The sequence below is a fragment of the Falco cherrug genome, chromosome 2 (genome assembly GCF_023634085.1).
Source record: "Falco cherrug isolate bFalChe1 chromosome 2, bFalChe1.pri, whole genome shotgun sequence".
NCBI classification, from domain to species: Eukaryota; Metazoa; Chordata; class Aves; order Falconiformes; family Falconidae; genus Falco; species Falco cherrug.
The window spans coordinates 22,858,666-22,885,980 of NC_073698.1; the positions used below are offsets into that span (position 1 = coordinate 22,858,666).

Consider the following 27,315-nt stretch of genomic DNA (forward strand, 5'->3'; position numbering starts at 1 on the left):
AAGAAGCAAGGAATAATAAAGCTAAAAGGTGACTCACATAACTAAACCCTGTTGCATAGGTATATGTAAGACCAATTTCTTCAAAATGACCTTAGCTATAGGTAAGTGAACAACAACAAAAAAAAAACCAACCCAAAACCCAGAACTTTTACTCTTCCTAAGTGACAGAAAAGCATTACAAGTAAAAGGGAAACTCAGTAACCAGGAATAGCAATGTTTTCCTAAACAAGAATAAAATATTAGAAATGTAAAATTGTAATTAAAAAAAATAAATCTCAGTATAGAGGCATTCATTTACTAGTGCTTTTTTTTTTGCACCATATATTAAAAGACTCTTTCTTGTTTGTGTCACTAGTGAAAGTATACAGATTTTCACAGCATACGCTAATTAATGCACCGTATTAACTAAAAAGACTGATGGAATCTTCTGTTAAAGAAGAATTACATAAAGTTACTCTTTCAGTTATGTTTTATCAGAATATGTGAATTCATACTTTCCTGTGTATTTATCTGAATCTGTATTAAGAACAAACAGAATAGCTACATTAAATCAGTTTATATCTGTTGTTTCAACTGCAATCAAAATGGAAATGCAATTATTTTGATACTGTTTCTAGCCCAGGAAGCAGAAATGAAATATGCTGAGTGGGATTCAGTAATCCTCACTGTTCATTTATTTGCAAAAGAACACACGTTAGTAATACACTAACTATGAAATATTTGGGTAGTTTCAGTTCACGTTTTTAAAATATTTACAAATAAGTGTTATTTTCTTAATTAATTCATTTCAGACATAGTCCAGTATATTCTAATCATGTGGAGCTAAGACAAAAGAATTTTTATCAAGTACAAAAAAAACCATCTCTGCCTGGGCAAGGAAAATGATAGCATAGCACAAAATTATCTTCTCTTCACATTTGGTATGTCTACCAAACCCATCCTGCTGAGCCCCATGAAGCATACACAACGTATTTTCCTTCACAGCAATTAAATATAGTCTTACTTCCTTCTGTTTTGAATACTGGATTAAAAGATAAATTACTTTCACACATGAAGATGAGACTTGGAGAATTAGATCTCTGGGCTTGGCTCTTTCATGGAATAGACCTTTAAAACATGACAAGATGTAATGATGCTTCTACAGTTCTACCCCAATTGCTGCCAGACTTGAAATGGACTTTGTTTACTACCCCTAATACAGAATGAAATCATATTGTTTAAAACTATAATACCGCCAATAAGATCAGTTGTATTTATACTGTATAATTCCAGAAAACTCCTGGGGTAATACTGTTTATGATATCAGGTGCCTTTGTTTTAGTTTTCTCTGATCCGATGGATTTTCAATAGCGTTGGTGCAACACGTCTCATAATGATATTTATTAAGTGGGGTCCTAAAAGATAAAAACTATTACCTTCAAAGACTTTCAGTTAAAGGTCGAATTACACTAGCAGACAAGATAGGAAGTCTGTGACGTATTTAAAAGAGAATCTGATGGTGACCTTAGAAATCTTTCACTGCCTAACAAGTGCAGATAGATATAAGCATTATATATTATATGTATGACATTAATCACCCAAAATGTGGCGGGGGGGAAGAACACATTTGCTCAACTGCTTTGTTGATAAACTGTACACTGTGGTATGTTTCATATGCTTTTTTAACCCACATCATTCCCGTCCCATAAAAACAAGTATGCTGCTTTTACAATTTCCCATTTTAATGGAATTATAAAAAGAGTTTGTGTTTATGAAAAATGGTTAAAATGTTTTCCAGTTCTGGTCTACTTATGTTAATACACCACTCTGGTTCTACACTACCAAAAGATCTAGAGGGGGTTTTTTTTCCCTCAGTTGCCAGATCAGCTAGACTTTATTGAAATAGACCATTTGCTAAAAGCATTTCACTTTAGCAAACTTCCTAAGCTATCAAAACAAATGTTACCTCCTATACAGGGCTTTTACACACCTCTTTCCTTCAATAAATTTGAAAAAGAAAGAAGTAGACTATACCAATTAATGGACAGACATACTTTCACCACATTTTTAAAGAATCATTCGTAGATGTTTTAATACAAATTAGTTGCTTCAGGAGATTAAAAAGTAAATACAAAGACTATAAAAATGACTAACCTAAATATTCAAGCTTTGTCTAGTAAAAGCTATTCTCACTGACACAGCTAAAAATTTCATCAGCCAGACTAGAGCCCAAGTTTGGATTTCATGGTGTCTTTGTGCTTACAACTTGCAAGGTGAATATATCTATACATACACGTAAAAGGAAAAAGGAACATTTATATAATTTAATTTATCCAACTAAGCAGTATTCCAACTAAATAATTCTCTGTGCTGGTATAAATATTGCTTTAAAGCTACACAACTTCAGAATTTTTTTCTTTGCGTCTCATATTTGAGATTTGTTTTAGATTAAGTCATGTTAATATTTTGATTTAAAACAAATTTGTCTAAATTCATTAGTATACTAAGTAGTGTCACAAACCCAGTATTTTAAAGAGCTAATGTACATACTCCTCTTTTTATTACCCTACTGCAGCATGTTACATCTATAAAAATGATGACGACAAATGCCATGATCATGCTTGAATCTTAGTGTCACGTTTATAATGAAATATTCTCCCGATAAGAGCTCCAACATTCTCCTGATAAGAGCTCCAACAGATGAGTGAACCTCCGTATTGTGGTTCAAGTTCTTACCCCAGCTGTCTAACAGATACTCCAAAATGCAATGCGCTTGCAACAGAATCACCACAACAGAACATGTGCCTGAACACTCCCGTCCACTGATCAAGGTGGACTCAGGTCATGACGCCAGAGTGAAATGCCATGGCTGAGACACAGCACATGTTCCTTCTTGCCAACCCTGCTACCCAAGCACGTCAGACAGCTGGATACAGCAATACCCTAACACTGCTATTTTCTCTGCGTTACATTAGTGCTCTCCTCCTCTGCCTTCCTTTCTATCACCTCCTCATGTTAAAGTTATGTTTTTCCACAACTTTTCTTTCCTTGCTGTAATTCTCAATTCTCACCTCCTCCGGCATGAGTCTTCTGTACACTTTCCTGTGGAATCTGTTAACCTGATCATCAATTAGTGTTTAAGTATTATAATTGGTGCTTCAGAGGAGACAGTGCAATTAGAAGGAACAGGCATGAGTACATCACAGCCATTTCTGGCTGTCGGCTGACTCTGGCAAACATCAATTTACATAAAGGGCAGATTTCACAATCAGGTTTGAAAACCCTGTTGTAAACAAATAATTCCTTAAGCAGTAATGAAGACCATATATCTACACCTAGCTCACAGTTTTACAAAATCTTCCTTTTGCAATTAAGTGTTTTTATAAAGCCTCTCTGCTACGACATCTGAGCGAGGTGCGCTGCAGCCTTCCCTCCGCTGGGCACTTCCAGGGTCTGTTTCCTCCAAGCTGCCTTTTTTCCCCACGTGCTTGTTTGAACTGAAGTACCCCTGAGACTTCTTCATCCTTGTCAAATGTGACTGAAATGAGCAAAAGGGTACTGGTGACGGTACCCTTAGACAGGAGACAGGCAGGAAAAGGACAACAGCCAGCCCTTCAGCGTAACTCCACAAGTCTTTCAAAAACAAAACAAAAATGTGGATTGTATGATATGAAGACTGCTCATGCAGAACACACTGTTAAATCATACAATCAACATCTAGCCTCAAAATACCATTTTTTGTGCCAGTCTGGGGGGTCTGAATCGATGACTGAAGACATTCAGTGACACTGACCCTGTATATAAAATTCTAAACTGGCAGATAAAGAACAGAACACGTAGACAAAACACCTGAAATGTGAAGGAAAGTTTTTCACATCTAATGCTACAACTTCTAGATTAGCATAATTTTTAAATTCCATTAAACTTTTTCAGGTTGTGCTAACATAATCAACCAGTTTCTAGAAGAAACACTGAAAAACAAGTACTACTACCATTACGACTTCCTTCTGTATGTCTGAGATCGACATCTTTGTAGTTTTTAAGCTTCAAAGGTAATGTCTATCTTTCTTGCTTCAGCTGCTCTAAGACTTGACACCTTTCAACTGCTGGCAAGTGTCTGCTGAATTCTAGACAAGAGAAGCAAAAGTCAGAAGTACCAGATTCAATCTCTTGTACGGTGAGTAGGCTGGGGCACATCTTCACTGCAGTTAGCATGGGTTACTTCACCACTGCTTAGCCACGCGTAAAACCCCCATATAATTCAGTCAGGTAAGACTCTGACTGCAGTTTAACACATGGATGAGGGTAAAAGGCCAAGTTCTACTTTTACTGCAAAGACATTAAAAAAAAAAAATCAATCACACTTTTAATCTCATCCACTTTGCAACAGGAACAGTGGCTAAACCACTCAAAGGCAAAGATGTTTGCCACTGCTTTTCCACAGTCTCCAGCCTTATAATTAAGAGTTACTACAGGCCAAGGAACCATGGGAGTGGTGATGTAGAGCAAAATAGTCCAAGGAAGCTCAAAGTGCGTACAATACTAGGAGACAATGCTACACGAAGAGCTCTGCCATCACTGGTATGAACACTGAAGTACAGATCAATGAACTAATGAAGCACACAAAAGAACCAACCCTTTGTAAAAAAAAAAAAAAAAAAAAAGTGCTCTTTCAAGATCATCTCAAAAGGCATGATGGCTAACAAACTAAAAATACTGGCTATCACTCGTCAATGTACCCACACAACCTGCAAGTACTGTAAAACATAATGTATTTCTGTCTAACATTCAGAGCTTGAACAACAAGGATAAAATACATAAAATGCAAGTCAGTAGAAGCGAAACTTTAATTTGGATACAAAAAAGTAAATCATGAAACACACAACTGCTATGGACGAGCGTCTTCAACACAGTTCCAGACCGCTCTGTTACAGACTGTAAGTGTATGTGCATGTTAGGTTTGTGTAGGCACAAGCTGTCTCTTGACAAAAACTGCCCGTAACTGGTTTTGTACTAACCACACACAAAAAGAGGTATTGTAAGAGGCACTGGGAAAGGCAAGAAAAACTTTTTAAGAATTTTTAGGAAGTTGTCTGGCAGTTTATCAAGCAATGGTTTGACACAAAGAAGAATTGCTAGGAAAAAAAAAAAACCAAAACAGTATTACTCAGCAATTATATTCCTTTTTGGTTTTGCAAATATATGCTTAAACGTTGAGTATATGACTCTTGTCAAAATTAAAAAGATCTGCCTGACCATAACTGCATTGTCCGAAACAACTCCACAGTAAATACCAAGTGCTTCTTTCACAGTATCTTTACTGAAATATTTTTAAGCACAATCTTATATATTAAGTGTGGAAAAAACTTCTACAGCAGGTATCCTACGCTAGCTGTCCCATTATTAAAGCTCATGTACCAGAAAGGCACAGGAAAAACCTTATCCCTGGAGTTTATCCACCTCAGTGCACATGATTATGATTGGACAGATAATACCTAATTGCCATTAGAATTTCAGCCTCATGGATATAGACACTTCAGTTAATCATAAGAAGATTTTTAGTTGAAAAAAATGTTTCAGGATTGACCTAAATATCAATGACATAAAGTAATTTCTAATAAACATACATACAGCATAATCTTAAACGAGCTGCTTGGACAGTCCAGACCTGCAACTTCTATGCTGTCCAGAAACAGAAAAGTGAGGTCCCATACTGGACCTCAATCAAGAGGCCAGCACTGAATTTATGTTGACACAAAGACTAGTGGTCAAGATGTTTGCTAGAATTGCAATAGAACAACATTGTCCTAGCTCAAGGATCAATCACACCGACTCCTCACCAGTATCACCTAAAATCTAACTACTCACAGAATGCAGGCTCCTGAAGTACATATGTCCTGCAACGCTTGGCCATATGAGGATGTCGGTACACAGCTCATGAATTCAAGAAGCCAGCCTCTCCAAGTCCAAAGGAAAAGATGTGATCTCCTGTATGGCAAAAACCAGTCCCTCCGCTGATGAACCACCACCCAAGCAATCTCACCCCATGGGCTGACAGACATGCACTCAAAATTCTCATGGGCCACCTCCGAAATGTCTGTTTGAGATGTTAAAGCATCTTTGCAGCAAGGTTTATGAAAATGATAAATCAGTTTCCAATAATATAAAATGTAAGCATTTGCCAGTGTTTGGTGTTATGAGCCAGTATCATCCCAATTCAGCACAACAACAAACTAACGGACAGGGTGCATTTTCCCCCTTAAGCATCTCTTCTCTTTCCCTGTGGAAATACATTTGGGAACCAGAGTATTCATTTGGCCATGGAATACGTAGAAAAGAGCACTGATGTGAGATCTTCAGCTATGAACCACCGACGCATCTCTTCCCCGACAAGTAGTAACTTCTACTGACCCAGGGTGATCTTCCTGAAATTCCGCGCCGCCCCCCACCACCAGTGACCCCACCGAGCTCCCCACCCCGCTTTAAAAAAAAAACGGGAGAGCTTTATCACATCGGTGCATCTACTTATAGCTGTCACGTATCGGGACAGAGTAATGGAACAGCAATCGCTGGCGGAATCTCCCGTCGGGACCTGGATCGATGCGAACAAGTCGGACGCGCACGCCCGCGCGTGGCGCGCCCGGCGGAGCGGATCCCGCGGGATGCAAACACCTCCCCGGGTCACCGGGAGAGCACCCGGCCGCCGGCGAGCGACACAGCCACGGCCCCGCCGTCGGTGCACTCCTCGGAGAGCCGGGGGCACTCACAAACCGCACCGGGAGGAGGAGGGCGCTCCCCGAGACGCGACCCCGGGCACAGGGTGCCCGCTGTGAGCGGCCCCGACGGGCGGCAGCGCGCTCCAGCCGCCGGCCCGCAGCGACCCCGCGGCTCCCCCCCCGCTCACCGGGACCCCCCGCCCCCGGCCCAACCAAACCCGCCCGCGCCCGCACCGCGGAAAGCCTCCCAAAGCCGATTAACCCCGCTCCGCTTCCGATCCCCACCCACGGCAGCGCCCCCGCCGCGAGCCAGGGGCGCCTCCCCGCCGCCCCCCGCCGCGGCGCCGCGCACACCCGGCCTCCCCCGCAGCCCGCCCCTCGCACGCCTCCCCAGGGCCCCGGCCCCGCCGCCCGGCAGCCGGCAGAGGGCCGCCCCGGCCCGGCCCCGGCCCCGGCCCCTCGCTCACCATGGTACAGATGGAGGCGATTTTGGAGACTGTCATTAGGATTTCCATCCGCCCAGCGCCATCTTCCGCCCAATCACAGCGCCGAGCCGAGCGGAGCCGGGCTGGGCCGGGCGGGAGCAGGAGGGGAGGGGAGGGGAAGGGAAGGGAAGGCAGGAGACGGGGGCAGCGCCCGCCGCCCCCGCCCGCCGCGGGGCGCCCGCGGCCCCGACGGCCCCGACGGCCCCGACGGCCGGGCGCGCGGCTCACAGCCGGCACCGCAGACGCTCGCTGCCCTCGACCCCGCGCGCGCGGCCAGCACCCCGCGCGCCCGCCCCGGCCGCGCCCGGCCCCGCCTCCCGCCGGGCCCTAGCGCCGCCGGGTCACCGGCCGGCCCCCCCTCCCCCCGCCCCTCAGCCTCGGGGCCGCCTCGCGCCCCGCCCCCCGCCCGGCTCCTCTCCGCGCCTGGCTCCGCCCCCCCCGCCCTCTCGCGCGGCGCCGGCGGCCGCCAAACGGGCATGCGCGGCGCGCGGGGGCGGGCCGGGAGCGCGCGCAGGGCCGTTGGAGGGGGCGGGGCTTCTCCCCCTTCCGCCGGGCCGTCGCGCCCCGGGATGGCGGGGGCCGCGCCTGGCCGCTGGGGCAGCCTGGTTTTTTTTCTTCTCTGCGTGGTCCTAGAGCCGAAATCTGACGGGCGGGGCGCGGGGGGGTGGCGGCTGTTTCTTCAGTGCAAGTGCCGAGCCGCTCCCAGGGGAGGCGCGCCCTCGCGGCCTGGAGCCGGGCGGAGGGTGAGCAGGCCTGGCTCACAGCTAAACAGTAAAAGCAAGTTACAGAACGCAACCAAGAAAACTTTAACCTCCTATCAACTGAATCGCTGTAATGCCAGCCTAGCGTCAGTGTGACTGCTCACGGCGGAGCGGCCGTTGTGCCAAAGCTGTTCCTCGGGGTCCCTCCTGGGAAGTGGGGTGCGTGGAGAGGCGGCCGCCTGTGAATTCCTCTTTTTCTTGCTTTGTCACTGGGTGACCCAACTCCTCGGTTTCTGTGCGCCTGGGATTTGCATGCCCCAGCCTTAGGCATCTTGGAAAATAAAGCTGATCTGTACAGTAGCTGTTGGTATCAACTACTTGAGGTGTTTGCTTGGGAATTAGGTGAATCATCCAGATGTGCTTGTGCATCTGCATGTGTATCAGAAATCTGGAGGACTCACTCAGGGTCCTGGTACCTTTTTATTTTTTTAAACAAGCATAAAACCAAAGAGGTTGTCTTTAGAAATTGAAGAGTAGGCAGGGTACAGGTATGTTTGTGTCTGTATCACCTACCTCTGACTACAGATGGTTTTGCCGAGTCTGCGGCACTCAGGGTTTTATTGTTTTTATGCTTGTTTAAAAAAATAAAATTTTTTAAACAAGCAAAAAAAACCTTAACAAGCATAAAGCTAACTTATGTCCCACCTTGTCTTTTCTTCATATATGGGAAACGGCTAGCACATCAAGATGCATTAAGAATAATGTCAATGCACATAAAGCCTTGACCATAAATGCATCCTTTCACTGTAAAAAAGATACTTTAATATCTATAACACTAAATGATGATACTTTCTATGATCTTAAGAAGTAAACATTCTTTAGCAACTAAATTAATAAACATAGTAAATTTGCCTTCAGCTGAAACATAAAGAGCATGACTTTAGAAAGTCTTATAACTGATCCCTATTGCAACCTGAAAAATCCTCAAGCAATTTTTTAATGTAATCTCTGTGGTCTTAAAGTGTATATTTCAGAAGTATAGTATTGGAGAAAATGAATGCCTCTTGGATATCTACATTCAGAAAATGTTGCCACAGAAACCATGGGGGAGGACAGCATCGGGGGAATGAGAAAGAACAGAAACAAAAGAAGTGGATTGGCCATTTGTGCACAAAAAAGCAGGAATGGGTATTTGGCTGGCTAGAAGTGTCAAACCTTCAGATATCCAGCAGTTCATCTACTGAAATACAACCGCTGCAAGATACATCTGCAATGCAATTCCTTACAGGATTAATCAGACATGCCACAGAGATACTCCTGTGTAATCCAGAGTGGACAAAGTCTTCAAAAAACAATGTGAGGAAAATATGACAGCATCCTGTCTCCCCAAAGCAAAACCAAAAAGCATTTGCACTATTGCAGAAGCTTATAAGGTTATCTGGGAGACAATTCAGTTTGTAACCAATTAATGTGGCACCAAGTGGAACTGTACAGGCCATAGAAAACTGCAGGAATCTTGAAAAGCACTCAAATGGAAAGACAGAGATTGCCTTGGAACTTTCTTCCTGTCCATAAATTAGAGAAAGAAGGCAAAGGAAACTTGGTGTGAAGCGCTCTTTCAGTCTGTAGTTCCAAAGGAAAAATAGATACTGCGGAGTATTGGACCACATTTCAAAAGGTGTGGGGGGTGTATGGCTATGCTGGCCTGTATCTGACAGATGTGAGCTAATCATGGTGGAGACTAAGCAGAGCAGCTGGGAAGATGCTAAATTAGTAACATATAGAGGGACTGATCTGCCATGTAAACTGAGGTGCTGTGTCATGAGCAAACTGAGCTCATGCTGCATAGAATGAGGGGAAATACAGAAACACTTTCTATACTATTGACCATTAAAATGAGGTACATTATGAGGAAATGAGTAAGAGAATTGGAAATTAACACTTAATTGCCATCATGAAGCCCCTTGGGGTGATTGTAATTGGAATTATTTACAAATTAAGTATGCCAGGTATTTGACCAGCTAAGGAAAAACAGGGTGGGTAGAACAGGATTGTGTGTGTGTTTGTGTACATTTGAGGAGACAGAGCTCTGAAAACACTTAAAGCTTGACTGTAATGCATACTTATAGATCAGTATGGTAACTAGCCCTGTCTAAGAAAAGATACTAGTCATATCTTGTATCTCTCTGGGGAGAGACAAGATTCACCTGACAAGGTGCAACAAGAGTGTCTTTGCCAACTGGCCAGCCAACCTGCTGCTGAGAATTTTTACTAGGAACAAGGAAGTCTCTTGATCACAGACCCTGAGTTTTGGGGGAATTTCAGCCTGCCTGATGTCTGCTACAAGCACAGCACATCAGAATGCAAGCAGTCAAGGAGATTTCTGGAAGGTATCAAGGATAACTTCTTGATACTGGCTGGGCCAACTGGGGTGATTCGCAGCTGGATCTGTTTTTCACTAACAAGGAAGAACTGGGGGATATAGTAATCCATGGCTTGGTTACCAAAACCTGGCCTGTAGCGACTGAGGAGTGGAGTTTGTGATCCTGTGGGGGCTGAGGAAGGAGAGCAGCAGGCTACAGACCCGGGCTTTAGGGGAACAGACCAGTTTATTCAGGAAACCTGTAGGTGGGATCCACTGAATGGCAGCTCTGAAGGGTGAAGTTGCTCAGGAAAGCTGGCAGGAGAGGGTAAAGGATCCTAATATAGAGGAAAAAACAAACAGATGTATTAGTATTTTCAGCAATGAAAAAGCAAAACTTATGCGCTATAAAGAGAGAAAGAGTGGCTAAATGAGGAATTAGCTTCAGGCTGGGGTTGTCATAAGACTTATATTATTTGGTAAATTCATCCCATTCAGCTACAGTGTGTTTTAATACAGGCATTAGTAGAGTTACAAATACAGTGAGCAGGTCGCATCTGCAGAGATGGGGGGTTGTGTTGTAGAAAGCAGTGACTGAAAAGAAATTAAGAGTTAACAGTGGCCTGGACAGCAAAAATTAATTTCCAATCTAATTCTATTGTGTAAGCAAATAATGGAATCCTTGACTATATAACCAGGGATGTGGCAAGTAGGAAGAGACATTATTTTCTTTCTACATGTGGCATTGGGGAGATTTTTATGGTAATGCTGTGCTAGCCTCTGGTGTCCTTGTCAAAGGAACACTGGGGAATTATTTGAGGCTGGAGAAGGTTATTTGCGTGGAGAGACTCGAAGAGCATAATCTGGTTTATCAAAAAGAAGACTGGAAGATACTTACAGTGATCTTTAACCTTGCACAGTAAGAGGTGTAATGAGAAAAATACTCATAAACTGAAATAAAACAAATTTTAATTAGAAATTATGCACATTTTGTAACAGTGGAAGGCATTAATTGTTGGAATATGCTGCCAATAGAAGTGGCCCATCCAGTATCTTCTAAGAGCTTCAGTTAAAGGATACTTCTCTCACAGAAGTACATTCATTGAACAGAGAGAATTAATTCCCTGCCCTGAAAGTCTCTCAGAGCACTCACTTATTGTTACATGGTATTTGGATTACCATAACACCAAGTCAGAGGCCAGGGCACTTCGCCTCTTTAGTCACTACGTACAACTTGAAGAGCAAACCACATTCTATCTTCTGGAGAACTTGTACTCCAAACGTACAGAGGCACCAACAGACACAGAGGAACAGAGAAAATATAACAAGTGTAAACTGCTGCTGCTCATCCTTTGCCTCTCCTTGTTTCATAATCTTGTGGTTTGGCAGGCACCCAGCTTACTTTAGGGTGTGTGGGGAGGTTGTCTTTAGAAACTGAAGAGTAGGCAGGGCACAGGTATGTTTGTGTCTGTATCATCTACCTGTGACTACAGATGGTTTTGCTGAGTCTGCGGCACTCAGGGTTTTAATGTTGCTTGACAACAGAATTGGTCCCATGAATCTGTTTACCTCTCCCCTAACCAGTCAAACCACCAGCTGGTCAGACTATTGTTTCAGTATCTGAATGCAGACATATCCTATCTGTTGTTGGACTAGTGTATGGTATGACTGCAAGATCATAGCATAATGGGACCATAGGATAATCCAGGTTGGACAGGACCTCTGGAGGTCCCTCATCCAACCTTCTGCTCATAGCAGAGTCAGATCTGAGATCAGAACAGGTTGCTTTTTGTCTATATATACCTCTTTAGTTGTTCTGGAAACTATTAAATTTGGATCCAGACATAACAGCAGGCGGTTTTGGTCCTTGCAAGAAAACCCATCTGAATTCACAGTCTGTATTGTTACTGACATATAGCCCAGTGAAGATCATCTGCCTTTCTCATGATAGATTAACCACACTTGCTATGGAAATGCACCTGGCTTTGTGGGCAATGGGTGTTGCAGGATCTGTGCTATGAGATAATAGAGAGTAAGACATAAAAGAAATTTTCCCCAACCTGTATTTCATAATTCCAAGAAAAGCTGAAGCTGCATCAAATTATACAGAACTAGAATCTTAACACATTATGTGAGTGAAATTGGATCCGTCTGGGGAACAGAAGAGACAAACAGGAAATCTATTTGGAAAGTCATATTATATCATACCATCAAGTACTGACTGACAGATAGTTAAACATTTATATCAGTAGACTGATATTTGTAAATTATGTACATTATACATTTTCAGAAAATACAAATATATTTTAACAGTTGTACATGATCTCTTGGAGCCATGACAGGGGGGTGATGTTAGACTAACTGGATATGGGAGGATCTGAGCAAGTAGTTAAAGAAGTGATATGTTTTATTCATAGGTTCAAAAGAATAAATTCAGTCTTAGTTGTAATCATAAGCAAGACATTAATGAATTATCACAGAAAGCTATAAAAACTATAAAAATTATGATACTATAATTGTACGATAGATAAATACTATTTTATTCCGTAGCACTTTTCTTCAGTAAATCTCAGAATATTTTATCTCATATTATTATAATCTCACAAAGAGGTATGAGAGGTAATCATTATTAGACCAAATCTGTAAACAGAATAAATTAGGTGAGAGTTCTCTGGCAGGGTAAAATTTCCTCATGATTTTTCCTTTAATTTAGTTATTTTGGAAGACCAAAGCTTTCCTCACTAAGGGGGGTGGGGGGTGTTCTTGGTTTGTGGGGTTTTTTTTAAGCAGAGGGTAATATTTGTTTCTTGTAGAGTTCACACATGGGGATATTTTGATACTATCGTTTTCACAGCTCAGCTGATACTAGGTGTCTTGCCATATATATATATATATATATGGCTGGCAAACAGTTAACCTGTTATTACACAAAGGTTTACCAGCACCTGAAAAGTTAAAAGAGAAAATTAGAAAAATCTATGCTACTAAACTGAATACAAATTTCTAGCAACAGTACTTAAAATATACATCAGTTAAGAGAGATGTCTATTAAGATTGCAAAATACAAAAATTTAGTTGTGTCGAAAATAACAGTAGATTTCTAAACTGTTACCACTGTTTGAGTCTTTAGACTCCTAAAAGCAGGTGGAATTCTAACTGAAAACAAAGTTACAGTTCTTAGAAAAAGAATCATGGTATTCTACAAGAGAAATGTGTAGAGTTTGGGTCCCAGTGATCTCGATATGAAAGGATATGAACAAGGCACAAACCCAATACTGTGCTTTTTGACATTGTTCTGAACAGAATCTTTTGGAGAAATAGGGCCTCAAGTATATATAGAGATAAGGTTTCTAATATTGTAATGAAATACTTTAAAGAATAGAGATATTTCTTAAAAAAATTAAAAGCTTTGATCCTTGACACAAGCCCTAGGGAAACCATTGTCTCAGTAATTCCATTTTCTCCTTAGTGTGAAAACCTCAGGAGTCAGTGACAGTGCTCTAACACTGACCTGGAAAATCCATTAGCAGAGGTGAGAAATGCATGATCACTTCTTCAGTCTCTGTGTTCTGTACCAGAATACCAAGCAAAGCTTCCCGCTGCAGTCAGCAAGATAGCGTTTTTGTGGTCTGCGCAGCAGTTCTCCAAAATAAGATTAGCTGTCATGTCATAACAACAGTGCCACACAATATGACAAGAGGCAGCTTCCAGGTGAAGAGTCTTTGTATCATTACAGTCTCCCCCACGAATCAGTTCTTTACAGTACCAAGATACAAAGGAAGCTGAGGAGGAATATTTAAAACAGCATGCAGATATCTATGCAGTGGAAAAAAATGATCAATAAAAAGTAGAAAAAATGCTGGAAACAGCTATGTGAAGATAATAAAATTGCTAAAGAGCATTTACTGTTAATAGTCTGTGTTTTTCATGACACTAATGGGTGGTTAATTGTTTTTGTTTTAATTGAAATGTATGTCACAGTTAGCAATATTTTGTGCTTCTGCTGATCTAAAGCTATTGTTCAAGTCCGTGTTGCAATCAGTACTCAAATAATGCTCTCTTTGTCAGCAGTACAGAAGTAGAATGATTTTGATTTCTCTTTTTGGAAGATTTATACCCTGGAAAACCCACAGTTCCCCTCTGTACTTGCAGATGGCCAGTTAAATACTCACATCTGGTTATAGCTGTTTTTCTCTGGTTATACTTAAGTTTTTTTCTTTAAAAAAAAAAGAAAAAAACCACAAAAATCCAAAACAAATGAACAACCACAGGTTATTGCACGAGTATCGGAACTAATAAAGCTCAATTTCATATAGATTTGTGCCCTGTGACTTTATACTGCAGTGACGCAAGCACCACCTTTTTGTCCTGTACGGCCTCATTTCCTCCTTCGATTTCCCCTGCGATTTCATTTCCTCTTCTACCCCTGCAGCACTTCTTGCCGTTTGCCCTGTCTGTTTCTCCTGGTTTTGCCCCTTCACCTGCACTGCCTCTCTCCCTTGGATAAGCTGCAGCTGCCTTGGAGCAGCACATGTGCTAATTAGCTCACAGTACTATTTTGCATATTCCATGAAGGGCTCCACAGCATTTCACAAATATTAACGAACTGATCCTTAACAATAACGCTGCTCCATAAATATGTGCTGTTATTCCTATTACACATATGGAAAAGTTGGTCTAGTTTATCCTTGGTTGGTCATAGCTTTGTCAAGTTTATCCTTTGAAAATTCTCCATTTCACCTCTCCTTGACTGACCACTAATTTGTTCTTTTCTGGCTGGAATGTCTGCTCAGAGCAGCTGTTGTTGTCTCATTGACAGGACTTGTCAGAGCATAGCTAACTCTCATTATTTTATCGCAAACCTTGTGATATTTGATAGTTCCCTTGCAGCCGCAGTTCCTGGGTTCAGGTAATGAGGATTACTTGAGAAACTCACGTTTTGCTTTATCATAATAAGTTTATGGCTCAGTAAGCCAGAAAACTGGAAAACGTGATGGCAGGACTGAAAATGTTCAAAACAGGGTGAAAATAAAAGCAGATGTAGTTTTAAAAAGATACAACTATTTTAAAGCATCTGTACCATGCGACATTATGGAGTCTGTCCCAGGTTTGTCATTTAAGGTACTGGTATGTGTAAGACTGGAGAAGCTACTGACCATTTCCCATTTTGGAAAGGAGGCTGGCATGCCAAGTAAATCACTGTGCAAAGGCTGACATTTTCTAACCACAAGTTCAAACTCTGCTAAAGCACCCTGGAAAGAATATATAATTGGAGTTACAATCACACGTGAAGTGCTTTAAAGCAGAGAACCGTGCTTTTTACTCCTGTAGTTTCCCTATGTGATTCTTCCTTCCTTTTCTTTCAAGAAGAGGCTATGAAGGCAGGATAAGATTTTCTTCTGGCATCCAGAAGATATGTAGAACTAGAGTAAGACAATAATGTTTACTGAAAGATTGTTACAATTTGCTCAATATTTAAGTCTGCAATAACTCTGGTTACTTCATGCATTATTAAAGAGTGCATTTTGTAGCACTATGAAAATCACAAACATTCTACTTTGTCTTTATGTATTCATACAGAAAACCAAATTCAATTTGGCACAGTTTGAAGATAAATTTAAATTTGTGCTTACTGGAATTCAGCTAATACTAAGTAGAAAACATTTTACTCGAAATAATACTAGCAATACTTTATATAGCCCTTTCTTTCCAGTAAGATTCTTTGCCATTTCATAAGCAATTAAAAATAGTCATGTTAATGGCTCTGATTAGAACAATTAATGAGAAATGCAAATGGCTACCTCAGACACCAATATGCTAATTCAATGCCATAGAGTATTTACAGAATAGAGAATGATTCCACCCCCATTTGTACTTCATGCTGTTGCATCCATCAGGCATGCTGCCTTTTAAACTACAGCACCTGGTGTTAAGAAGTTGGAATCGTCACAGACTCAAAACAATCCCTGGCACCTATGGAGGTCTTTAGTCCAGTCCCTTGCTCAAAGCAGGTCCAGCTAATTCAGGTTGCTCAGGGCTGTGTTGAGTTTTAAATAGCTCCAAGGATATAAATTCCATCATCTCTCTGAGCATCCTGGTTGAGTTTTTGACCAACTTTACATTAAAAATGTTTTCATTACCCTGAGTCACAAATTTCCCATGTTCTAACTTCTATCCATTGCCTCTTGTCCTTCTACTGTGCACCACTGAGAGGTGTCTGTCTCCATCTTCTCTACACCTTCCCATGAGACAGCGGAAGAGAGATACTAGGTTTTCTTCACCTCTGCCAGTTGAGGAAGCCCAGCTCTTTCAGCTTCTTCTCCTGTGTCCCTGTACTTCAGCCCCATGGCCATCTTGGTGGCCCTCCACTGGGCTTGCTCCAGTATGTCCACGTGTTTTGTGTTCTGGGAAGCCCAGAACTGGAGGCATACTCCAGATATGGTCTCGTAAGTGCCAAAGGGAGAGGAAGAATCCTTTGCCCTGCTGGCTAACCTCTTGCTAATACAGTCCTGGATGTAGTTGACTTTGCAGCAAGGGCATATTGCTGTTGTCCACCAGGACCCTCACATTCTTTTCAGCAAAGCCTCTTCCCATACAGTCAGCTCTCGGCCTGTCCTGTTGCATGGAGTTATTCCAACCCAAATGCAGGACTGTCCTGAATGTCAAGGCTTCTGTCAGCCCATTTCTCCAGCCTGGCTCAGTCCCTCTCAAGAGCAGCCCTGCCCTCCAGTGCTTTGGCCACTCCCAAAAATTACATATCATCTGCAAATTCACCTGCGAATTAGCACCCCAAAAATGTTTTGTAATATAGTTTCAGTAAGATGTCATCAATTCAAACTCAGTGTGCCGCTACAATAAACTGCTCATATATGATATTTTTACATCAGGTATTATATTTCAGCAGCAAAGCTTATATTCAGATCTACTTAAAGTTAAATCTCTTTGCCCTCCAAAGCTAAGCCTGTCTTGAAAAACCAATTGGCATAGGTTGAGCTTCTGTTAAAATTACACTTTATAGTGCATAAAATAGTCACATGCTAGAAATCAGATAAGGAAAAGGTCAACTAAGTCTGGCCCTTGCCGGTCTGCAGTTTTTCCTAGAGTGTATTTGTTTTGTTTTGGCCAACCTATTTTAAAGTGATTAAAGGTCAATTCTGTCCTGTTTATTCCTTATAGACAAAAATTCTTTGAAGACACTGAAAGTTCTGCCTGAGCAAAATCGTCAATGTATGAGAACCAACTTTGTGCCACTGAAATCACTGAGAGGCCTGCTATTGCCCGAATTGTCTCCTAGTTCCTGGCTAGCAGGTTAAGGACAAGCACTGAAACATTCACAGACAGAAAAAAAAAAACCCCAACATTCAGCCCCAGGAGGTTCATGTTTCATGAATTGTGATCATCTTCAGTAATAACAGGAAGGATCTCAGAAATAATCGGTGCACAGTAAGTAAGCTAACTGGGACTATTGTGTACAAATCTGATCCCTGATACTCAAGAGAGATGTTTGGGAATGGGAGCAAATGCCCAGAGCCTGCTATGTTTCCGGAGGCTGCCAGAGCCTGGATTATTTAGCTTAGTAAAATGAAGGTGTAAAGGGGATATTCTTCTGTGTAAATAATTACAGAAAAAGGGCAAACATTGTTGTTATTCTAGCTAGAAATACAAATAAGATCAGACATAAACAAATGAAGATAAAATAGCAGTATGTTCCTAATCATTAAGCCAGTTATTGCTTAAGCTGTAGTTAATAGCTCCCAAGAGGGCTTGCAAAGCGCTTAAGGGGAATTGTGAAAGATCAGATTTAAAAAAAATGTATTTTAATATTAATTCTATACTTTTATTCAATACGGTATCAGAAGAAAATCCCCACATTATGCAGATTTACTGCTGGCAGCCTCTCAGTTCCTCCATGATAAAGGGGCAAAAAATATCTGTAATTACTAGCGCTGTCAGCCAACAAGTGGCTAATCACCTTTAAGCAAAACAACTAAATATACATTGTCAGCTGATGCTGACAATATGAGGAGCTGCTTGTTCCTGGCTAGATGGTTTGGACTCAAACGATGTTATAGAGACAAGTGACCTCAAAAAAGTAGTAGCATTTACAAGAAGTTTGAGAAAACACTGTATTAATGAAACCAGTTTCCTGAGAAGCTACTCCATTAGTAAGGGAGGAAAGGAACATTAATTGCTTTTGAAATGAAGTTCGACAAATGGATTATGTTATTTGGTACCCATGAGAAGCTGGTCATAGTTACACAACAGCTTCCTTGGAATGTTCCTGATGATTTCTGTATGGTCAGTAATGCAGTATTCACTGCAGACATATACAAGTAGAGTGCCATGTCATTCAAATAAGCAGTTGAATTACAGAAGTTGTTCAGTATTTCAGATTTTACGCGGCAGTCAAGATAATGATGAAAGAAGGGCCATTTTTTTTGGCTTCAGTATCAGCCTACCTGCATGAAGTAACATTTTGAATTAGCAGTTAGTGTATAAGTCACCTTAGCGTAACGATGTTTCACATGTGTGACATGCTGGGCCCCATCAGTTTTTGGTCTATACAGTTTTTGCCTTTTCATTTCTCTCAAAGGCAAGCGGTCATTGTTTTCCATTCCTCTCTCCATGAAACACCTCACTGGCAATGCAGCTCAGTGCAGCCACCTGTACTGGCACTTCTGCGGTACCAGTGTGCCCATTTAAGGAGTTTGTCTGCACAGTCATTTTTGGAAGGTGATTGGTTGCTTAGACACAAATTTTACTCATTTTAACTCCCATGAACCTAGGCTCAGGCTTATATTTACAAAATGGATTTTGTGGATGAGGAGTTGAACAGACTACCAGAAATAACTGACTACTAGAGCTAGGATCATCAGGAAGCTAAAGAGAGCGTGAAAGGGGACATGTGCATGTCTCAGAGCATGACTCTGAGATGCCACATAGCACGATCCTTTTGGAAGGAGTGAACAATGGAACAACAGGATCAGCTTAAGAGGTGACACATAATACCTTTGGTCAGTAACTTTTTGATCAAAAGCACAGGGTAGATGCTGCACTTCTATGGACGGGTTAACCAATTCACTTCACAATCCTCATTTTCAGTTTAGACTCTTGCTTTTGCAGTTTTATCACAAGAAGAACTGCATTCAATCCTCTTTATTTAACCTCTATTCTCAGTGATTTGTTAAAATTTTGCTCTAGTCCTAATCAGGCTTTTTTTTTTTCATGTAATGAATGCATTATGTGAGACACAGGAGACCTACACCCTACTGAAAGGGAACATTTTTCATTTTTCACCTCAAAGCCCTTTACAAGCTCTTATTAATTTGAATTCCTTCCACACCCCTGCTGAATAACCTAACACAAATGGAATGTCACACTTGAGATCTGTGTGTATCACTTGGTCCTCTGAGCATAGGAGCAAGCCAGATCCCACTGTGCATTAAAATTTCAGTGAAGGACTGCTGACAACCCCATGTGCAGAATTGTCATAGCACATTTATTTAGAGAGCTGTTGTCCAGACAGATGCTGCAGAGAAGGGTCAGAAACAAAATGGGGTTCTCCCAGAAAAGATACCAGAATTCTGACTGTGGGAGTTTGAGTACTGGAAATGTGGGGGGGGATTTGGCATGCTACTTTCCATCTGAAAAGCAAGGTGATGTTTTTCTAGTGCTCACTCTTCTGATGAGCCCTGTCTTTCAAGCTCCTTTCCCCAGCAACTTTTGAATTGGCTCCCATTGAAGCTGCTTTCCCTGTCTTGCTCTACCTCCAAGCCAGCAAGAGTAGCAGCGAAACATGGTCTACCATGGTGTAGCAAGACTTCTAGAGTATATCAATGGGTGGAGCACCAGCCTGGGACCTTCACAGGGTTTTAGATCTTCACATTAAACTGAGCACTGCCACTGGCATTCACCCCAGTCTTGAGGATGTGGTGTTTCTGAAGCAGAAACAGATGTGTCTGCTCTACAGCTTGGGAGAAATTGGAATCTGTATCCTACAAACTGCAGTTTGATCAAGCAAGAGCAGTTTAGGCTAGCTTTCGGAGGGGATGAAGCAGGGCAGTAAGGGGAGCTATCTGCAGTCTGGAATGTAGAGCTGCAGTTCTCCCCAGTATCTGCTGGACTGCTAGCTCCAATTTCCAGACCAGAAGTCACTTCACAACTTGTGCACCTTTATCTGCTCGAGACAGCCATTATTAAGAAATCTTTTTATGAGCAACATACAAAGGCTCTGCAGTCTTTAAGTGGTCAGTAGGCCACAGTTTTGGGAAACCATGTATCAAATGTTGGTAGATAGGATGGACTGACGGACTTCTGGATCAGACCCAGACAGCATGCCCAGTGAATGATTCAATGGAGACAAACTGTGAAACATGACTGTTTCTTTCAAATGTGGATCTCAAGAAGAAACATGCTAATCAAGGTAAATGCTATGAATAAACACATACTGAAAATTTTGAATAAACCTATTGTGCAGTTTATTCAGGGAAAAAATGTAGCAAATCCTGAATGTCTTACTGGGCCCCAAATAAAGCAGAGTTCAATTAAGTTCACAGTTACTGCTCCCTTATGAATTACACTTACATGCTGTATACGCAGACATGAGTTTCAACACGTGGAGTTTCTTCCCCATTCCATCCTGACTGATATGGAGATTTGCTGTCTATGTAAATCACTGGCAAAAGTAAGGCATTCACCTCACTGAAAACGCCCATCTTCCTTTATTCAATAAGGCATTTTAGGATTTGGCTTCCTGTCTTTACTTTGCTTGATATCCTCCCTGAAATCTGTTTTCAGTATGCTTCCCCACCTAAGAGCTGTTCAGGCTCTTATCTTCACACTTGGAAAAGTTTCATGGTAGGCTGAATGCATATTAAGTGATAGAAATTTTCTTTGCATAAACATCAGATGCTGTAAATTCTAGATTTTTAATAGTACAGGGCTGAAATACACTTTTTTTAAGTATAACATTTTACTCCAAGAGATTTTCTGTGTGGAGACAGGGCCTCTTCTGTTATAACATGCCCTACCAGCTAACTTTACAGGCAGAACCTGATAGTGTATTTAATCCTCCATATCCATCCTTGTGATCCATAAATATTAAGCTAGCTTTAAAAGGATGATAGAGCTTAAGTTTTGCAAGACTACATTAGAGTAACTGTGAAGTTAATCTGAGGATCAAATATGTTTTTATATGCCACTTTAACTAATCATCCCTCCCCTAAATTAAGTAAGTGCTTCTCTTCATTCAAAACAAAAATTCCAGCAGTAGGGCAACTTCTCGCTGAAGCAAGTGTTGAACTGTCCCTGCCTGCTGAGCTCAGGGGAAGGAGGCCCTCTTTTGACTCACTCCTGCCTGCCATCAGCTTCCCGTGATGATTCCTATCTGCTCTAATACTGACGATGCACAACCACGATGAGTCACACTGTCAGCTCTGGAAGCTGCTCACCGGTCCACCTCATTTTCAGGCACCGCACTGCTGATGCAACCTGTGGCTGTATAAAGGCTCTGCGTTGAGAATCCATACTTATCTTTGTGGAAACATCTGCCACACAAATTGGAAATTACGGCATTATAGTAATAAGAAACCCCAAACCTGAGCAGCCTCTTTACTTCTGCTGTTGGTTTGCTTCTCCCACCACGCTTTTCTGCCCAGGACTACGTGGATCTCCAGCCAGGCAGCAGTGACTGTCACAGTGTAGTGGAAAGCTCACAACACTGCAACTGTAAATGTCAGTGTGCTTCTTTAATGTCATACAAAAACTTTTGCGTCGTTTATATCTTACGGTAAGTACAAACACAATTTCCTGGGGACGGCGGACCCGCCACTCCACCACAGAACTCGCCCCTCAGGATCCCGAGCAGACACCTGCCTCGTTCTCCCGCTTCCCCGCCGCCCCCGCTGTCAGACCTCCATCACGGCACAGCCATGGAAACACCGGCATTCATCCCTGATTTAGCGAAAGGGCGGGTTAGTTCGTGGTTGTTTATCAGGATCGCCCGCACCAGGGCTTCCTTCAGCAGATTTACCGCAGGCAGGCAGGCAGGCAGGCAGGCAGGCAGGCGCCTCCCCGGGACTTTCTCTCAGGCACGGCGCGGGCAGCCGCACGAAGGCCCCGCTGTTAAGCGCGGCCGCGGCGCCGCCTCTTTCTTTTTCTGCCGAGGCGCCATTTTGTAGGTACCCACGGCGAGGTGTGCCGGGCCCTGCTTGCCGGCCTCAGGTGCCTCCCTGACTCCGGGTGGCGGCGGGCAGGCCGGGCTGGCGGCGGGGGTCCTGAAGCTCCGTCTGGGGGTGGCATGGCCTAGCTGGGGCGGGAGGTTGGGGGAGCGAGGAGGCCGCGGCCTGGAGGTCGCGGCGGGCGGCCGGATGCTGAGGGAAGGAGGGAGGGAGCGAGCGAGGGCACCGCCGAGGCAAGCGGCGGGTGCAGGTGCGGAGGAGGGGAGCTCCGCCGAGTCGGTGGTACCTGGCTGCGGGCCCGGTGAGCCCTGCGGCCGCTGGCGGGATGTCGGGGGCTGGGGAGCGGCCCGGTCCGGCCCTGGCAGCGCGGCTGAGGCGGCGCCCTGGCGTGGGGACCGCCGGCTGCGGCGGGGCTGGGGCTTCGCCGCCGTGCCTGGTGGCAGGCGTCCCTGTCGGGCCGCGGGGCGTGTGCGCCTGGTATCGGATGTAACAGTGGCTGATAATTCTGGTACTGAAGCTCTTGCCTTCTGAGTGCCTGCTGAGAAGAGGTTGAGGGAACTGGACTTAGACGACCCGGAGCAGAGGTGTCTTTGGTGGGCACCTAACAGTGCCATGATCCAGACGATGGATCCTCCTGCTTGGCAGGGGCACGTGGCTGGAGTGTGAGACAGCTGGCTTAAGTCAAAATGCGAATCTCTGGCAGCATATAAGGGAAAATTTTTTCTTCATGATAACAGCCAGGCCTCCATACCAGCTGCGCAGGGAGGCTGTGCAGTAATCTCTCTCCATCCTTAAAGGATTTCAAGACCCGACTGGATAAAGCCCTGAGCAACCTGGGTTTATCTCATAGTAGGCCTTGTTTTCAGCAGGAGCTTGAGCTAGGTGACTTGCTAGCATCCATTCTAACCTGAGTTAACCTGTTACCTTACTATATAAATACTGTTTTTTATGAGTGTCCAAGCTAATAATGTTGCTTGAATTGACCCTACAATTTCAGAGTGGTGTCATTGTGACTAGGCTTCAAGACTTGATTTTTCTGAAACGTCTGAAAGTGTCATCAGTCAAACTTTTAGTGAATGAACTAGTACTGAATAATTTGCATTCATTTTTACAGTAATCAGCCAAAATGACGAACACAAAAGGAAAGAGGAGGGGGACACGTTATATGTTCTCAAGGCCATTTCGCAAGCATGGTGAGTATACCTTGTAGTAAGAACATGGTGTGAAGTTACTGACCTGTGGGATGTCAACAGTCCCTAAGTAGCATTTGTAAAACGATGGCTTCTGTCTAAAGGATTCTGACAACTTGGGCTAAAAACTGTAGAATGATGTGCAAGTAAACTCTCAGGTCTTAGAGCTTGTGCATTGGTATTGTGATTGCTTGACAGTAGTAACAATGCTAATTTCATCAGTGTTTGAAAACTAATTTGAAGGTGAACAAAGTATTTCCACAGTTACACTTAAGTAAATGTACAGTTTTTTGCCTCTTAGCAATGAGCAGTGATAACAGCTGTATCCACAATGAAGTAGTGAATAGTTTAGGAATGAGATTAAAACTAATTTTTCCGGAGTTGGTTGGATTTTTTTTTTTAAATTGGGAGTTTGTGAAGAATTAGTTGCCTTTTTAAAAAAAAAGATGGGTTTGATTTCTCAAGTTTATGCCTTTGCAATGGAATTTAAATTTGAGGGTTTTAAGAAAACTTGGATCAAATGCATGAACTGTGTCCCCCACCCCATTTTGTGTGTGTGTGAAATTGTGGGCTTCATAAGTATCCAAATTTCTATTTTTTAACAGGAGTTGTCCCCCTGGCTACCTATATGCGCATCTACAAGAAGGGTGATATAGTTGATATCAAGGTACTTTCTACAATGCCATATAATTAAAAGCTAAAGCGGTGTAATCCTTTTCAGTCTCCAGTTTCTTGAGGTAGTCTTTTTTTTTTTTTTTTTTTTTTTTTTTTTTGTTACTTGGGTCATGTGTGTCAACACAAGTATCTGCTGCTCACTTCTGAAGCAATACTGGAATGACTGTGCTACTGAACCAATAGTAATACTTCAGCATCACATGCTGTTCTGCGTGGGGTTTTATATATACATACATACATATATAAAAATTGGCTGTGCTTCGTTACTCTGTGTTCAGCTGAAAAAGTGAGTGAAAAGATGCCGTGTCTAATACTCAAGTTGCTGTGTAATGCTTACTAGCACTATTTCCATAGGAACCCTGGCTGTCATTTTAATAGATGTTCTGTTTTGCGTGACTTGCACCTGCTGTTCAGAAGAGCCATAGTTCATGATGGTGTAGCTAATAGTTACGTCTGTGTCTGCATCATTGTAGGACTGTACTTAAGTATGTACAGGGATGGTGATGGCAAAGTCACATTAAAACTAGAAACCAAGAAATGAATGTAAGAATACATCATATTTATAAATACAGGGGGGAAAAGTGGAGCATTAAGATCAACTGTACTTTCAAAATTAATTTGTAGTGTATCTGAAAGCCTTTCACCAAGGTTTCCTACTTTGTTGAATCCTTCAGTTTCATTTCACATGCAGCATTCTCTTAACAATCACACAGAAGATGGTCTGTAATATGCTTGTTTGTTGATTGACTCTTGGAGAACTGCAGTGTTCAAAATTAATGCTTCTTGATGCACTGGAGCTTAATGATGATTGTCTCCCGTGATTGCTTGCTGAAAGCAAAGTGATCCGTCATTTCACCGACACTGAAAGCGACCAGAGTTGTCATAGCAAAATTTGGTAGTCTTCAGATACAAAATGCATGGTTATAAATTCTAATGTACTAGTGAAATAGGAGTATTTTTAAATCAGTCTCAAATAATTGGAGATGTATACTTTAAATAACTTCTGAAAGAAAAGTCCTTGATGTTGCTTTTTTTTGCCCCCAAGTTAAAGTTTACACTTTATTCTTGTTTTACCTCTTAACAGGGTATGGGCACTGTTCAAAAAGGTATGCCCCACAAGTGTTACCATGGCAAGACTGGAAGGGTATATAATGTTACTCAGCACGCTGTGGGCATTATTGTTAACAAGCAGGTTAAGTAAGTAATAAAATTCCTTGTATTGAAACTTTGGGAAAGTTGATCTGTAATTGCACCCTCCTTTCACTTTGCCAGTTAGACAGTTATTGTCTTGATTGGTCATTCAAGGTGGGTAAAGTGTATATCCTTTTTATAACCCAAGCAAATGATGCTTATTTGACTTGGATCCTGTCAAAGGAAACAGTTTTTATTTTTCTGAGGAATACTTTAAGTGATGTTAGCTAATGGAGATTTTCAGACAACTTTCACATTGGTACAGAAATCCTTTCTAAATACTAATTTATATTTGTAGCTGTATTCAACTGGATTTTGTACAGTTTAGTCAGAAGAGGACAAGTGTGGGGTTTTTTCCCCAGGAGTTGGACTGTAGTACAGTGGAAATAAAATTATTTGTTTGTATGCTATAAGGGTAAAAATATGTATTTCCCATAATCTTAACCCAAAATTGTCAGCATGTTGTTAGATATTAATAAGCTTTCAGTTATGCAAGTTATATCTGATTTGTATCTGCAGCAGTGTATTTTGAGTGATTGCCTGTTAAAGAAAAATTAACTGTAATTGAGCTTATGGAGTTAACTCATGTAAGGGCTGTAAAACTAGCTTGGAAGTAGCCTTTTTTCCAAGTGCAGTAGATTAAAAACTGATTCCCTTTCCTAGGGGCAAGATTCTTGCCAAGAGAATTAATGTGCGTATTGAGCATATTAAACATTCCAAGAGCAGAGACAGCTTTCTGCAGCGTGTGAAAGAGAATGAAAAGAAGAAAAAGGAAGCAAAAGAAAAAGGCATTTGGGTTCAACTGAAACGTCAGGTAATATTTTTATGGTAGTTGACACGTTGATTCAGCTCACCAAATAAAAACCAGCTAGAACTAAAACCATTTGAGTAAGATGTTGTTTTCTTCCAAAACAACGGTATTATGCCATAAATGGAGCTCTTTCTGTCTGGTTTTGAAAAGCAAAACAAAACCAAATCCCCACCACACTTGAATTAAGCTGCTTACAGCATTCTGAAAAATCCAGGTCTGTGGCAGATTGTGTTGGAGGTGTCTGCTGCTGCCACCCTCACTTTGATTCGCAGTCGTTTTGAGGGAGGTTATTCTTTGAGTAGAGCGGCAGCATGCCGTGTATCTGCATCGGAGCTGTCAGATATGTTTGGTGCCTGAACAGAGAACTGCAATGTTCCTGGATGGAAATTGTTGCCTTGGCTGTGACGAAGGGACAGATGCTTCCTGTCCTGTTGCTGATCTGCAGCAGGAGTTCTGGCTGGTTTCTAGCATCAGTGTTGTCTTTAGTTTAGTTGAATTTAGCTGCAACAGTTTCTGTTGTAACCCTTTAAGAAAAGAATGAATAAGTAGACTTCGGAGAGGAGATAATGGCTGTTCCTTCTGGAACCTCCGGGTACATTACTTCATGTTAATGTGGTTAGTAAATTGCAGAAGGTAAATTGTAGGGTTTTTTCATTCAGCAATGAAAGTCAAGCGCACTTCTAGCAGATCATTTTCTTACTGCTATTCTTTGGAGCAAATTTTAAAGAGACTAGGAATGGTAAAATTGCTGTAAATGTTTATATAATAGTATGTTAAATGGTTGTCAAAATGAATTTTCAGTAAGGTTGCTTTTGAGTTTGTGCCATGAGTTTTCTTTTCTTTCTTTTTCCTGTTTACAGCCTGCTCCACCGAGAGAAGCACACTTTGTGAGAACGAATGGCAAGGATCCAGAGCTGCTGGAGCCAATTCCCTATGAATTCATGGCATAATACATATTTTAAAAAAAATAAATTAAAGATCTGGTTTTGGACAAGTGTATGTGATTGTGGCTGTTTCCTTTACTTT

At 42.1% G+C, this 27,315-nt stretch overlaps 2 protein-coding genes and 2 non-coding genes across 8 annotated transcripts in view; 3 read left to right on the plus strand and 1 right to left on the minus strand.

Moving 5' to 3' along the window:
* The window catches only part of USP12 (ubiquitin specific peptidase 12), a 38,871-nt gene extending 31,385 nt beyond the window's left edge, over positions 1-7,486 (minus strand). The window contains exon 1 of one of the 2 annotated variants that reach the window (XM_055701989.1): positions 7,163-7,486. In XM_055701989.1, coding sequence (XP_055557964.1) covers positions 7,163-7,210 — 48 coding nt within the window. In that variant the 5' untranslated portion in view covers positions 7,211-7,486. Of the gene's footprint in view, positions 1-5,847; positions 6,371-7,162 lie in introns of those variants that run through there. The other variant, XM_027815583.2, reaches the window with a different exon arrangement.
* A 14,827-nt stretch (positions 7,487-22,313) lies between these two features.
* On the plus strand, positions 22,314-27,288 carry RPL21 (ribosomal protein L21). 4 transcript variants are annotated; one of them, XM_014286074.3, is made up of 6 exons: positions 22,314-22,465; positions 23,537-23,615; positions 24,218-24,279; positions 25,372-25,484; positions 26,142-26,292; positions 27,150-27,288. In XM_014286074.3, the coding sequence occupies exons 2-6, from the start codon at positions 23,549-23,551 to the stop codon at positions 27,237-27,239; spliced, it is 483 nt and encodes a 160-aa protein (XP_014141549.1). In that variant the 5' UTR covers positions 22,314-22,465; positions 23,537-23,548; the 3' UTR covers positions 27,240-27,288. The 4 variants fall into 4 exon arrangements, with proteins under 4 accessions (XP_014141549.1, XP_014141550.1, XP_055558657.1 ...); XM_014286075.3 differs by having other exon boundaries at positions 22,346-22,418; XM_055702682.1 differs by having other exon boundaries at positions 22,404-22,422.
* Positions 25,083-25,157, plus strand: LOC114017904 (small nucleolar RNA SNORD102). The gene has a single exon (XR_003563240.1). It is a non-coding gene; the product is annotated as a small nucleolar RNA SNORD102 (small nucleolar RNA).
* LOC114017905 (small nucleolar RNA SNORA27) lies at positions 25,538-25,670 on the plus strand. Its single transcript, XR_003563241.1, has one exon. It is a non-coding gene; the product is annotated as a small nucleolar RNA SNORA27 (small nucleolar RNA).
* Positions 27,289-27,315: the final 27 nt, after the last annotated feature.